A 12847-nucleotide genomic window follows, 5' to 3' on the forward strand; every position below is an offset into this window, starting at 1 on the left:
CAGGGATCAATTAGCGTAATCGACCGTCCGCTTGTAGCAGATTCATGTCACCTCAGCCTCGAACAAACCAACATCTTGGGTACGTTTGTCTTGACATGACAGAAGTCGCCGAGGAATCTAGGCTGAGATTCGAACACCTGGAGGCAACTTTAGCAGGGGAAAAACCTTACATGCTGGTTCCAGAGGGCGGAGAACAACTTACAGATCCTGGCATGCGATCTTCTATACCTACAAAGCCCGCGTCATCGACTGCGCTTTCGAGAAACAAGTCCTGGGTGTCTAATCTCTTGAGCCTGAAAAGACACGGTCTATGATAGGCCCAGGCGTACCGTCTGTTGTTGCCGAGCCACCATGGCTTTTCCCTATAGCTCACCAGCCCAAAGTCAACACAGCCGTTTTCAGAGCTCCCCAACATCACGAACGGCTGGGGGGAATTCGACAGTGCGGAGCACACAGAGCTTTGATCCTGGGAACGACGGGAAATTCCCCGAAGAAGTAAATGACTTAATGGCGCAGAACAGAGGTTACAGGCCGGGGCCAAATGCCATGTTACAACAGGACGAGCTATACAGGGCCTCTCAAAGTCCGTCATTTCCACCGCGCTCGACGTCCTACGGTACCGGAGGGGGTGGAGGATATCAACACCAAGATAACTCTCCTGCCCCACCGAGCTCCCGGCCTTCGTACAATCCGCAACAGTATGGCGCGCCGCAACCGCATTACAGTCCACAGCCTCCTAGTGCTACGGCCAGCACTTTCAGTACAGCCTGTCAGCCATATGTACCGGCTGCTTATCAGCCAACTAGCAGCCAGTACCAGTCAAATTACGGAAGTCAACCTCACCCGGCATCCTCGTCCTACTCGTCCAATCAACCTCCTCCACCACCACCCAGACCACACGAGCAGCGGTATGGCAATCGTGTTCCCCCCCAGATCGGATCAGACCCAAGATGGCAATACGCGAATGCTCTCCCAGAGCTACCGTATCGGCAGCAACCACTGCCTCCCTTACCAACTTCCCAACCTCAATCTACGAGTTCACTCTATACACCGCCCGCTCCTCCGCCTCCACCATTCTCACCAGGTCGAGATGCGTTCCCTTCGAATTCTACCACAGCGCCCGAGGCGCAATCTCACTCGCAAAGAATCTCAGCATCTCGAAGTTCAGTGGAAAGAATCTCTATTCGTCCGCCTTCCTTGCATAATCAACTACCTCCTCTACCGAACTACACATCGAACGGTAGTCCGCGCATCCCATCTCCAGCTATCCATCGCAGGCCTGTTGGTTTGAACAACTCATTACCACCCACACCAGGAACACCTGGACCGACCCCACCCCAACATTCGCCGCAGCGAAGCGATACAATAGGGCGGCACCCTCAGGCGAGACCGCTTCCAGGTCCTCCGTCTGAGGCGGTTTCTGAGCCAGACTACTTTAGCGGTACTAATGGCTACGTCGATTCGCATGAAAATTCGGACGCAACTCCAGGATATGATGATCTCATGCAGGAAGTTGAGGCTGCGGTCATGGGAAGAGCACCGACTAATAGCTCGAGACGAAGTCCAAGAGTTGCAAGACCGCCCGCGAATGCATCAATAGACGAAACGCAGGCAACTCAGCCTTTGTTCACCCAGCCCACTGAAGCCGAGCTCAACCATGGCACTTCGCATCTCCATTCTAATGGCCATATAGGAGAGGTAGCTGAAGGCCAATATGTAAATTATGATGCATATAGCGATAGAAGCGATGCCGAAGCAGAGGCAGGTCTGGCTGCCATGCACATGGCAGATGAACAAGATGCTGCAGACGAGGCCCGAAGGCAGAGTGGTCGGGGTCCGTACAGAGGATCGGGCGAATCGCAGCAATCTTCGAGATATCACGAGCCTAGTAGTGATAGCGATGTGAATATCGACATGGACACTTATGGGGGTGGCTTTTCTGGCAAGGTACCGTATGGTGATAGCTACGGCTATACAAACCAGGTGGATAACCAAGGTCGACCTTTCGCCGCAACCAGGACTTCACAGCGTTCTGACCTCTCAGGTGTCGAGTACGACTATCCAATCCCTGGCCAAGAATACATACATCCTTTTGCCCCAGCACGAGTCGATCGAGCTGGTACTGGTGGCCTTTCGGAACCAGGGAGTATGCCGCGACGGCTCAGCTTCGAAGATGGCGACGAAGCAACATTAGCAGAATCTGAAGGAGCTTACAACTCAGGTGGCCAAAGCCCTCCACGAGATAGTATGCCAGAGATGTTCTTCCATCCAGGCGTAGGTCCAAGCCGACCATTGCCAGCAGCGCCTGTGCAGCCATTTCAAGGCCGGACAGTCCCTCAGCTGATGCCTGCCGGCACATACCAGCATCCAGAGAGACTGCTGCAATATGACCAATATGGGCGGCCGACGTTCCCTGCAGCTCCTGACGCCTACAACCAGTTATTGACCCCTCAGGGTACGCCTGTACCAAGATCATCATCCTTGATAAGCCATAGCAGCACACCTCAGACAGTTCCTCCGATACGCTCAAAAACAGACGCAGACCGAGCCAAGATTCTTAGGCAGCAGCAGCAAATGGGGCTCCGCGCAGGATCTGTATATGGCATCGACTCTCCTGGGAACCCGTCAATGAACCCAAGCGCAGAGATACTTGGGCTTCCAGAGATACCCGCCGGCAAGCGACGTAAGTTCAATCCATCGAAACTCTCCACAACTGATTTTAAGAAATGCGCCGAACCGTGGGCTTTGAGCTCTGTTGTAATGTGGGTCAAAGAGATGAGCGAAGGCGAAGCGGACCTCAAGGAACAAGCAATTGTTGAGGGCATCGTTGCGCTCTTCACTCACAAAGTACCAACCATGAACACAGCCGACGCGGAGAATCTTGGCGCCAAAGTTGTGCGGTCTATGTATGATTCGGGCACTCTCCTCAAAGAGGAGGAGTGGGTCAAATTCGGAACCGCTGAAATGTCCGGTGTTCTTTTCCAACTTACTGGCACTGGTTGCTACTCCCCTCGTGTCCACGTGGAGGCGTTGCCAGGGAGATGTTATTCTCATCATTGCATGCGGACACTGAAGAAAATAAACTTGCAAACTCAGGCTCTAGAACCTCAGCGAAAGGCCGAGGATTGGCCAACCTTTTACAAGGTCACGAAAGCAGACATCGAAAACGTCGATAAGAAAGAGGTTGAACGTCAGAACAATCTACATGAGATCGTGACGACAGAGGACGATTTCATGGACCAGCTGAATGTACTGAGGGTACTTTACAGAGACGAGCTTTCCAAATGGCAGCCTCCTATTCTCCCACCCAAGAGAAAAGACAAATTCCTTTGGGATGTCTTCGGTAGGGCCGATGCCATACAACAAGCTAATGAGGATTATCTTCTTGCCCAGTTGAAGTACCGCCAGCAGGAGCAAGGCCCATGGATCGTCGGCTTTAGTGATATTTTCCGCGAGTGGATCCGGAAAGCCAAGAACGCGTACATCGAATATGCAGCAGCTTTCCCTAATGCTTCTCATTTGATTCGTCAAGAGTCCGATCGTAACATTCTTTTCCGACAATTTCTCGACCAAATGAGAGCAAATGATCGTTCCAGACGACTTGGCTGGGATACCTATTTAAAAGCACCCATCACAAGACTGCAACGTTATACACTCCTGCTTTCTACCGTGCACAAGAACACGGTGCAAGATTCGGAAGAGAAGTCGAATCTCGCGATAGCAATTGAAGAGATCAAGGTAGTCACATTAGAGTGTGATACGCGAGTTGCAGAGATGACAAAGAACGTCGGCCTGGCAGAGCTCTCTGGCAAGTTGCAATTGCGGCCTGGAATGGACAATGTGCAATTAAACCTTACGCATTTGGGAAGGGAAATTATTTTCCAAGGAGACTTGCAAAGGATGGGCAAGAACAAATTCGGCTGGGTGGATACCCATGCTATATTATTTGACCACTATTTGGTTCTGGCGAAGATAGTATCTGTGCGAGACGCAGCTGGTGGTTTGAAGTACGAGAAGTACGATGTGTCCAAAAACCCAATACCCATGGATCTCCTGGTTTTGGAAAGCAAGGACGATCCCCCAGTCATAAAGTCTACAATGAAGGGCTTAGGAACTGTCACTACTATTACCACCAGAGTAGACACTCCTCAGGAAACCCGAGCAAGCCGACAATCTATGTCTTCACCTGGTCCAGGCGCGCTTGTGCATACAAACACAGCCTCTTCTGTTGCATCAACGGCAACGAATGCTTCTAGCAGGACAATGACCGCCCCAACTGTGATAGACAGCCCAAAGGATGAGAAAATCATGTTTCCCTTCCGGTTTAAGCATCTCGGCCGCGACGATGTGTACACGCTTTACGCACCCACACATCAGAACCGGTCAGACTGGTGTAATAAGATCATAGAAGCAAAGACCAGGCACGCAGCGTCGCTGTACAAGCAAGGTGCAGAACCGTTCCGGTTGAGAGTGGTAGCGGACACAGCCTTTGCGTACGACGCCATGTCTGGCATGGGCAAGACTATAGTGATCTCCGGTACACCACTAGACCGTGCTATCCGAGAGGTGGAGGAGAAGTATAAAGACACAGGCCCACGGCCGAACCCGGTTTGCAGGGCCGCAGTCAACTGCGCAACAGCATTCAACCAACCTTATGGCAATCCGATGGTGGCTGTGGGCACAGACTACGGAGTCTACATTTCTAATAACGGCAACTCCAGAGGCTGGACAAGAGTAAGCAGTCGCAACATTCCAGATGATCTCCCATAGCCGTGCTAACATCCACGTCTCAGGCAATCCACGTGCTACGTGTAACCCAAATCGCTGTACTCGAAGAATTCTCCCTCTTCCTCCTCATCTCGGATAAGTCTCTTATAGCCTATCACCTCGACACCGTCTGCCCCGCATCCGGCACCCCTTCTCCGAACAGTGCCTCCGACTCTGCCAGACGCGCCCCTCAAAAACTGTCTGGCACCCGCGACGTCGGGTTCTTCGCCCATGGTCGCCAGAAAGACCGCGCTCTAGTCTTCTACAAGAAACGCGAGGGTGCTTCGTCCATCTTCAAAGTACTTGAGCCAGTTTACCAAAAATCTTCCACCTCCTCGTCTGCGCGAAGCCGATTCGGCATTAAAAAGGGCAGCGTCGAGTTCTTCCGCGACTTCGACGAGTTTTACATTGGTAGCGAGACTTACACCATCAACCTGTTTCATAGCAGCATAGCCATCAGTACTGCTAAAGGTATTGAAGTTATGAATTTAGACAAGAAACTCCCTATATCAGTCCCCGATCTCAAACCTCCCGACTGCGCCAGCATCGCCCATCGCATCCGTGACCAGAAACCCCTCGGAATGTTCCGCCTTTCGGACTCTGAGTTCCTGCTGGTTTTCGAAGAAGTAGGCATTTATGTCAACAAACATGGCGATGTGTCTCGCGCAGTGGTTTTGGAGTTCGTTGGGAAGGCCAAACAAGCCGCGCTCTGTACTAGCGCTAATAGCACATATCTTATCCTTGTGGATCATGCTGGGGGATATGTGGAAGTTCGCAACGCAGTCAATGGCAGGCTAAGACAGATGATTAGTGGGAGAGATGTAAGACTGCTTGATGATGGCGGCGGTGGGGCTCAGGGCAGCAAGGCGGGGACGGTGAAGCTTTGCATGCAGCACCCAGAGTGGGAGCGATGTCAGGTCGTGGTGGAGATGATTGTTAACGAGGGTTCAAAGGAGTAAAGAGGCTGGGTGTACGGAGATGCAGGGTGATGCCCGTTTGGCTATGTGTATGAAGAACATTGGAGCATTCGGTTTGGTGGAACTCGGTTCGGATTTCAACGACTGAATGATGAATGTACTCTATTCTGCTTGCCCGGCCTTACAGGCCGTATCCGAGCGCTTGCGGTGTTACCTATCTGCACTGGGCGTCAAGATTTACTACTCCGTAACCTTGGCATTCTCTAATGGCCACTGGGTAATGGAATTGACAACTTTAAGGAATGAAAAGGGTTTCAACTAATGATTATATTTTTCTTCTAAACCTGAGGTTCTCGCCTGAAAAACTCAAGCAATTCAAGACTCGTATAAAGCCTGGCTCAATAGACAACGATAAAGATCGTCCTACCAGGACCTTAACCAACACCAGCCGATATCAGCATTTCGCCATCATCAAAGTGTTGAATTTGTTAACAGCGTGAATGTTCACCCGATGGACCACCTCCCACCAAAAACAAAACAGGCCTCTTTCCCAGACATCTTCCACCTAGAATGGAATGATCCAACATTCAGCCGTATCTGTGACTTCCTGCTCATTGCAATCATTTTGGATCTCACAGAAACATCCGAAAGCCTGGCAGCCTTATACCATGTCTTCTTGCCATACCAATGGAGTATGAAACCGCGCTCTGCACCGCTGCGTAAAGCAACCGACAAGTTCGCGGTCTCTACTTGGCAGGTCCAATGCCTCGATATCAAAAAGCTCTGCTTCATTTCACATTGAATGGGCGGTTAGTGTGACTCAGATCCAGGCGTTCTCGTGCAAGAGGGACTGGAGAGCTGGACGTGGATCTGGCTGAGGCGGCGACAAACCGACGGGACCGCAGCGATTACATCTAGCCTGACATCGAGGAGGTAAGTGCTGTAGAACCAGGACTCCGATGATCTCGAAGCTCTACCGCCTGTCGTTCAAAGATGGACGCAAAGAAGCAGATAGGCGATGTTGACAGACGCAATCTAGTTATGAATGGATTGAACGGCAAGGGAACCTCCAAAGGAAAGAACACAACAAGCCATCTCGCCCCGCTCTGCCTGCTCGCCTCGTTTTATAGATAACACTAGGTGCTTGGTGCACAGTCCACACTCTCGTTGATCCGATCTCCGAGACTGGCTCAACATTCTTGTCTCAATTGTACTGCTTTCGTGTTTTACAGACTGGTATCCCGTCTTCTGTTTCCCGTCTTGCATATCCCGTGTCTCGTCCCGCCGTACCCCTCACTTTTTACGACTCCCATCACAGACATGTCTCAGATGTACCTAGAGATGCGGCCGCTGCTGCCCTTAGCGTGCAGTTTCTTGCAGCTCTGGTTCGAGAGGGCCCTTTCCAATCTAAGTCTTGCTGAGATAGACACTGATCCAGATGCTTCGATTGGCAGACCCTTGATGTCATGTGCACGGCAAAAAGGCAGGACACGCGCACGGTTCAAGCGTATTTGTCGCACAGACCACTTTATGGTGCAACAGCTTACCGCCGGGTTGCTGGTGGTGTGTGCTTTAAGAGGATCTCATTCCGCGCCTGCTCAAGCTGTTCGAGCCCTCAAGCAATTCTTTCACGAACTTCTTCCCCAAGGCATCTATACTGCCTTGAAGCAGCAACTGAGCACTTGAAAGAGCCGTCTGCCCAACATTCATACAGCGTTATGCTTCTGCTTCCAAAGACCTTCATTCCGGCTTTCTGCCTTGTCTATCTTGGAGCGGCTGCCGCCATCCCAAGTTTGTCGTTCAAAATCCATTTCAAATGGTACAACCTAAGCTGATCATCATATGTAGAGGCCATTGATGCATCAGTCGAGTCTACGCAGTTCAAGCGTGAGGTAGACAACAATGGCTACACCTTGACCAAACGAGGCAACGATGACAGCCTTTACAAGAAGGACGGTCTCTACAAAAAGGGCGAGAATGAAGACAGCCTAGAAAGGAAGGATAGCCTTTACGACAGCGTGTACAAGAGGAACAGTTTGTACGAAATTCTCCACAAGAAGCGCGAGGATGAAAATAGGCTGTACAAGAAAGATGGCGCGTACAAGAAGGCTGAGGACGAGGACAGTCTCTACAAGAGAGACAGCCTTTACGGGAAGGCAAAAAATGCGGACAGTGTCTACAGGCACTAGGCACCAACGTCAGTATGCTGCCACCAGGTCTCCAGATTAGCCGCGATTCCTGATATGCTGATAGCTCATGGTTTTCGGAGAGAAGTCTATGGATGATAGTAAGGCTCTGTGAGTTGCAAGGAGAAGTGTTGTGTGGTAGGGTGTAGCCAGGGAATGCAAGACAATTGTACGAAATTGTTGCGCAAGTAGTGATTACTTTTGTCGTTGCGTGTAGAGTAGGTCGTCCAATACGGAAAGCAGATAAATCTTCCTACCATGCAAAGAAGAGAGAGGTCATTGACATTGACAACGGGGACACGTGAAAAGGCAGAGACCAGCCTGGCGCACTTATCAAGTTCACTTAGGCTCCTAGAGAAGGCGGCTCCGTATTTGCATCCAGATATACTGAGAGAAAATGTAGAGTGCCTTGAAGGTTGAAGCAGGCTTCCCAAAGAAATAGAAGACTCGGAACTTCCAATGTCTTGGCACTCGGCTAAAATTAGACTCAATTTTTATCTACTCGTTCCCGTCTTCTTTTTTGCCACCTTAAGGCTGATAAGCTAGACGATCAAACCGCTACCACTACGTTTCAAGCGACAAGCACGCCGAGTGTATGGATCAGAGCCTCCATACTGCCGCAATCTGGTTCACGCATCCCCACTGTTTTCACAATTATCCCGGCTATCAACCCCACCACATTTCATCGCGGACGGTGACAGTCCATGCTTCACTCGGCGCGAAGCCTTCGGTATCCCCTGACGCAACAAAGTACCCAGAACAACAGTCCTTTGCGGGCTCAACGTCATGGTCCGGTAGACCTCGCGCAGTTCCAAACCTCGGAAACGTCCGTGAATAACACTGTCGCTACTGTTAGGGGGGGGCTTTCTCTCTGCTTTCTCGGCCTGGTTCGCCTATTGTCGCGTGCTTCGTCATACCGAAGGCTCTGAGCCCCGCGCTTCGTGTCACTCATCCTGCGTCCGAAGAGTACCGTCATTGCTGTGGTGTCTGCTTACCGCCGCTGGTCTCTCTCAGCCAGCAGAGTTGGCTGGGAAGCTGGCTCCGGCTATGGCGCTGATAGTGCCGCCGTCGAACGAGAAGAAGAGAGTCAAGGTTTATGAGCTCAAAAACAATGACTGGTTCGATCGGGGGACTGGGTTCTGCACCGGACGCATCATCAATGTAAGCGATCAAAAGGCATGGGAAACCGTAATTACGGGACTTCGTGCCTGGGGATGTCCTGTAACCAAGCGGAAGACACGACGCTGATCTGGGTGTAGGATGAGTCAAAGATATACGTCGAGTCGGAAGACAGCCCAGAGCGATTGCTTCTGGAAACGAAGATAACGAAGGACGATGGATACCAGAAACAGCAAGGTGAACGCGCATGGCGACAATGTATGGTGTGAATGGTGGCTCATTCATATGCATGCAGATACCCTTATCGTATGGACCGAGACAAGTGGTATAGACATGGCTCTCAGTTTTCAAGAGGCAGAGGGTTGTGCGACCATCTGGTTAGTACTTGCCAATCTACAGTACTGCGTGCTTCTTTGGCTCGTGAAGGAAGGCGCATGTGACACAGGCTCATGATTACATTACAGGGATTTCGTTAGTCAAGTACAACAACAGCTACTGTCACTTGGAGGTCCAGGTACGTCCTCGGACTTCTCTCCAGGCTCTTCTTTACGCTCTGCTTCTCTTTTCGGATTGCGCTAATCTGGCTGGGTCGCCATCTAGACGACGCCCTATCAGACGACGCCATGGAGAGCTTCGCCAAACCCTTGGTCCTTCCGCAACCCGAGATCGGGAATTTGGATGATATCGAGCACGCGATGCGTGGAATAGCGTCCACGCCGCAAGGTCGAGACGCGCTGGCGAAGTTCGTCATCAGTGAAGACTACATCCGGAAGTTGATACCTTTGGTGGAGATGGCAGAGGATCTTGAGTCGCTGAAGGACCTGCACTGGCTGTGCAACATCATGAAAATGCTCATCCTTTTAAATGACAGCCAGATCATTGACCACATTGTCAACGAAGAGGTGGTGTTTGGGGTGATTGGCGCTTTAGAATGTGAGTACACAGGGCCAACCCCGCTATAACCATCATGTTATGCAGGTTTTACCCTATTAGATACTGATACTCTGGTGTCGCAGACGACCCGGACTTCCCAAACCATAAGGCAAATCACCGACGATACCTCAAGGACAACTCGAGATACAAGGAAGTTCTGTCCATCGCAGATCCAAACATCACCAGAAAGATACACGCTACATGGCGCCTTACCTATCTGAAGGACGTGGTTCTCGCAAGGATCCTTGATGATCCAACGTTTGGCGTTCTTAACTCTCTCATATTCTTCAATCAAGTCGACATAATCTCACATTTACAGAACAATCCGGGTTATCTCGAACAGTTATTTGGCATAATAGACAATCCTACGGCCGATATCAAGCGGAAAAGGGACGCTGTTGGGTTCATTCAGTCTTGTTGCGCAATAGCGAAAAGCCTCCAAGTGACACCGCGGGCCACTCTCTACACCAACTTCATCAACCATGGGTTGCTTCGTGTGATAACATTTGCCATTTTGAACAAGGAAGCATCCATTCGGGTGGCCGGCACGGATATACTGGTTGCCATGATAGACCACGATCCTGCCATGGTCCGAGCCTACATCTACAAAGCCATCAACGAGAAAAAGACTCCACTCACCGAGACTTTGATTGAGCTCTTACTTGTCGAAGTTGATCTAGGTGTCAAAGCTCAAGCTGCCGACGCAATTAAGGTATTACTCGAGCCCCAGCCAACCCAGCCACCACAACAACAGCCCCAATCCCAACCTCAACAACAACCTCCACAGGCCCAATCTCAAGAAGCTATTGCAAGGCAGACGGGGGAATTTCTGTCGAAGGTGCGAGGAGTAAACCCGTTACTAAACCCCCAAACTGAGTCATTTATCCAGCACTTTTACGATAATTCCGCGAGCAAATTATTTCAACCCCTGAAGGATCTTGAGAAAAGGGAAACACGTAAGTAGCAGGTCCTTGCGAACATAACTCAGACGGCAACTAATCAGTCGCCAGTGAATGATATCACATTCCATGAGGTGCAATTGTTCAATCACTTGGTCGAGATTATCATCTATCTTTCTCGTACACATCAATTTCGAAGTAAATATTACATCTTTTCGGAAGACATTTCCTCACGAATAGCGCAATTGCTCTCTGCTCCGCAGAAGCATCTCAAGCTAAGTACGATTCCGAGCCCTCCGTGGAATGTGTAAGCTTTGGCCAATAACTCTTGCAATAGCTGCCTTGAAGTTCTTTCGCCAGTGTATAGGCTTGCAAGATGAATATTACAACCGGCAGATCATGCAAAAGAACCACTTCGCACCTATCCTCAACATAGTTTACGAGACAATGCCGCGTGACAACCTACTGAATTCTGCTTGCTTAGAGCTTTTCGAATACATAAAACGAGAGAACATAAAGCAACTGATTGAGCATCTTGTGGAGACTTTCCGTTCGAAACTTCAAGAAATCACCTACGTCGACACTTTTGAATCACTCCTGCATCGCTACGAACAAATGCAAGGCTTCAATCCGGATGCAGATACCACACTATTCAGCAATGACAGCACGAGTACCCCCAATCGGACACCAAACGTCAATGGCAATCAACGATGGCAAGGCGTCAAGGAGATGGATGCTGTCGAGGAAGCGTACTTCAACACATCAGACGATGAGGACGAGCCGTTGCCCAAGGCGGTCTTATCAAAGGCTGCGAAGATGAATGGGGTTACAACTTCTCCAATGCTGAAATCTCTGGTCGACTATCCGGACGACGACGAAGATTCTATGGACACAACCCCACCAGAACCTGAGGAACTCGGCACCAAGCCCGAACTAGAACCATCTCCAATGCTCCAAACCCCGCCGCCAGAGCGCTTGTCAGAAAAGCGCCGGAGAGAAGAAGACAATGACGAAGATGAACTTGGGAAACTGTCCTCGACTAAGCGGCGGAATTCCGGCTCCTCAGCCTCGAACACTGGTAGTGCCGCAGGCCACAATACTCTCAAGCGAAAAAAAGGGTTCAAGAATGACCGCGACTCTCCGACCAACGGTCCCAGTGCGAAGAAGATCGAAATCTCGCTCAGCGCCAAAAAGGCGGTTTCAGAAGCAGGATCCAAAGGCGATGATGGGGGATGAAGGTTCATGAATTAGCGTTGTAGTTAGGGAATAAACCGGCGTCCACGTGGATACTGTGGCAACAGCTCATCAATCAGGGTGAAGGTATCAAGTAGCAGGGCGCTGATGCCGAAGGATGCTTTCAGGGACAGGGGCAAAGGGGCCTCTGAAAATAGAAAAAGCTGCCGCGGGCTACCTGTATGATATGAAGATGCCTTTCGCTACATGAGTATATTATGACTTTGAATATCTTGGGATACTCACCGCCTGTGAGGCACTCTGAAGCGAGCTATGAAGCTCCCCACGACATTTCTCCCAGGGCACACTTCCCTGTCCAAATGCCTAAGTAATTAACTTTGAAGCCCCCAGGGATCGAGGGAATGTTTTACATCACCGGCGCTAACGATAAGGCTGCTCCCGCGCCGAATCAATTCAACGCAGGTACGAGTTGCCAAAGATATTACCGTACGTGAGGACTCGATTCGAAAGACAAAAACGAGACTCGACTCGAACTCTGTAAGGACAAGAATATACAATCTGCATAGCTTTCGCATGGCCATTGATCTATTGCAAGTCATACTGGATCCGAAGCGCAACCAAAGGCCTTCCATTGGTCTATGCATAAAACACCACAACTTGTCAACCCCTGACGGTGCCTGAGACTTGCACAACTTTTCATCACGGGGATCTATCGAGGACATTGTGGATTCCCTTATAGCAGTGTTCCAGCCTTCGTTCCCAATACACAGTAGGCCGGTGTGGCAATCATACCTTTATAGGGGCTGACTCAAGACCTCATTGCGTAGATTTC

The 12847-nt window shown here is 50.4% G+C and overlaps 3 protein-coding genes across 3 annotated transcripts; all 3 read left to right on the forward strand.

The window, feature by feature from the left end:
- Positions 1–351: 351 nt before the first annotated feature.
- HO133_009615 (uncharacterized protein) lies at positions 352–5726 on the forward strand (the record flags this gene model as incomplete). Its single annotated transcript, XM_037300476.1, has 2 exons — positions 352–4734; positions 4794–5726. The coding sequence occupies 2 exons, from the start codon at positions 352–354 to the stop codon at positions 5724–5726; spliced, it is 5316 nt and encodes a 1771-aa protein (XP_037154324.1).
- A 1676-nt stretch (positions 5727–7402) lies between these two features.
- On the forward strand, positions 7403–7873 carry HO133_009616 (uncharacterized protein; the record flags this gene model as incomplete). The annotated part of the gene is made up of 2 exons (XM_037300477.1): positions 7403–7475; positions 7533–7873. 2 exons carry the CDS (start codon positions 7403–7405, stop codon positions 7871–7873), a joined length of 414 nt encoding a protein of 137 aa, XP_037154325.1.
- A 1044-nt stretch (positions 7874–8917) lies between these two features.
- HO133_009617 (uncharacterized protein) lies at positions 8918–12057 on the forward strand (the record flags this gene model as incomplete). The annotated part of the gene is made up of 9 exons (XM_037300478.1): positions 8918–9031; positions 9130–9226; positions 9285–9366; positions 9454–9503; positions 9590–9922; positions 10006–10760; positions 10812–10878; positions 10933–11100; positions 11159–12057. The coding sequence occupies 9 exons, from the start codon at positions 8918–8920 to the stop codon at positions 12055–12057; spliced, it is 2565 nt and encodes an 854-aa protein (XP_037154326.1).
- Between the last annotated feature and the right edge of the window lie 790 nt (positions 12058–12847).

This window comes from Letharia lupina (genome assembly GCF_014066315.1).
Source record: "Letharia lupina isolate WasteWater1 chromosome Unknown contig_7, whole genome shotgun sequence".
Taxonomy (NCBI): domain Eukaryota; kingdom Fungi; phylum Ascomycota; class Lecanoromycetes; order Lecanorales; family Parmeliaceae; genus Letharia; species Letharia lupina.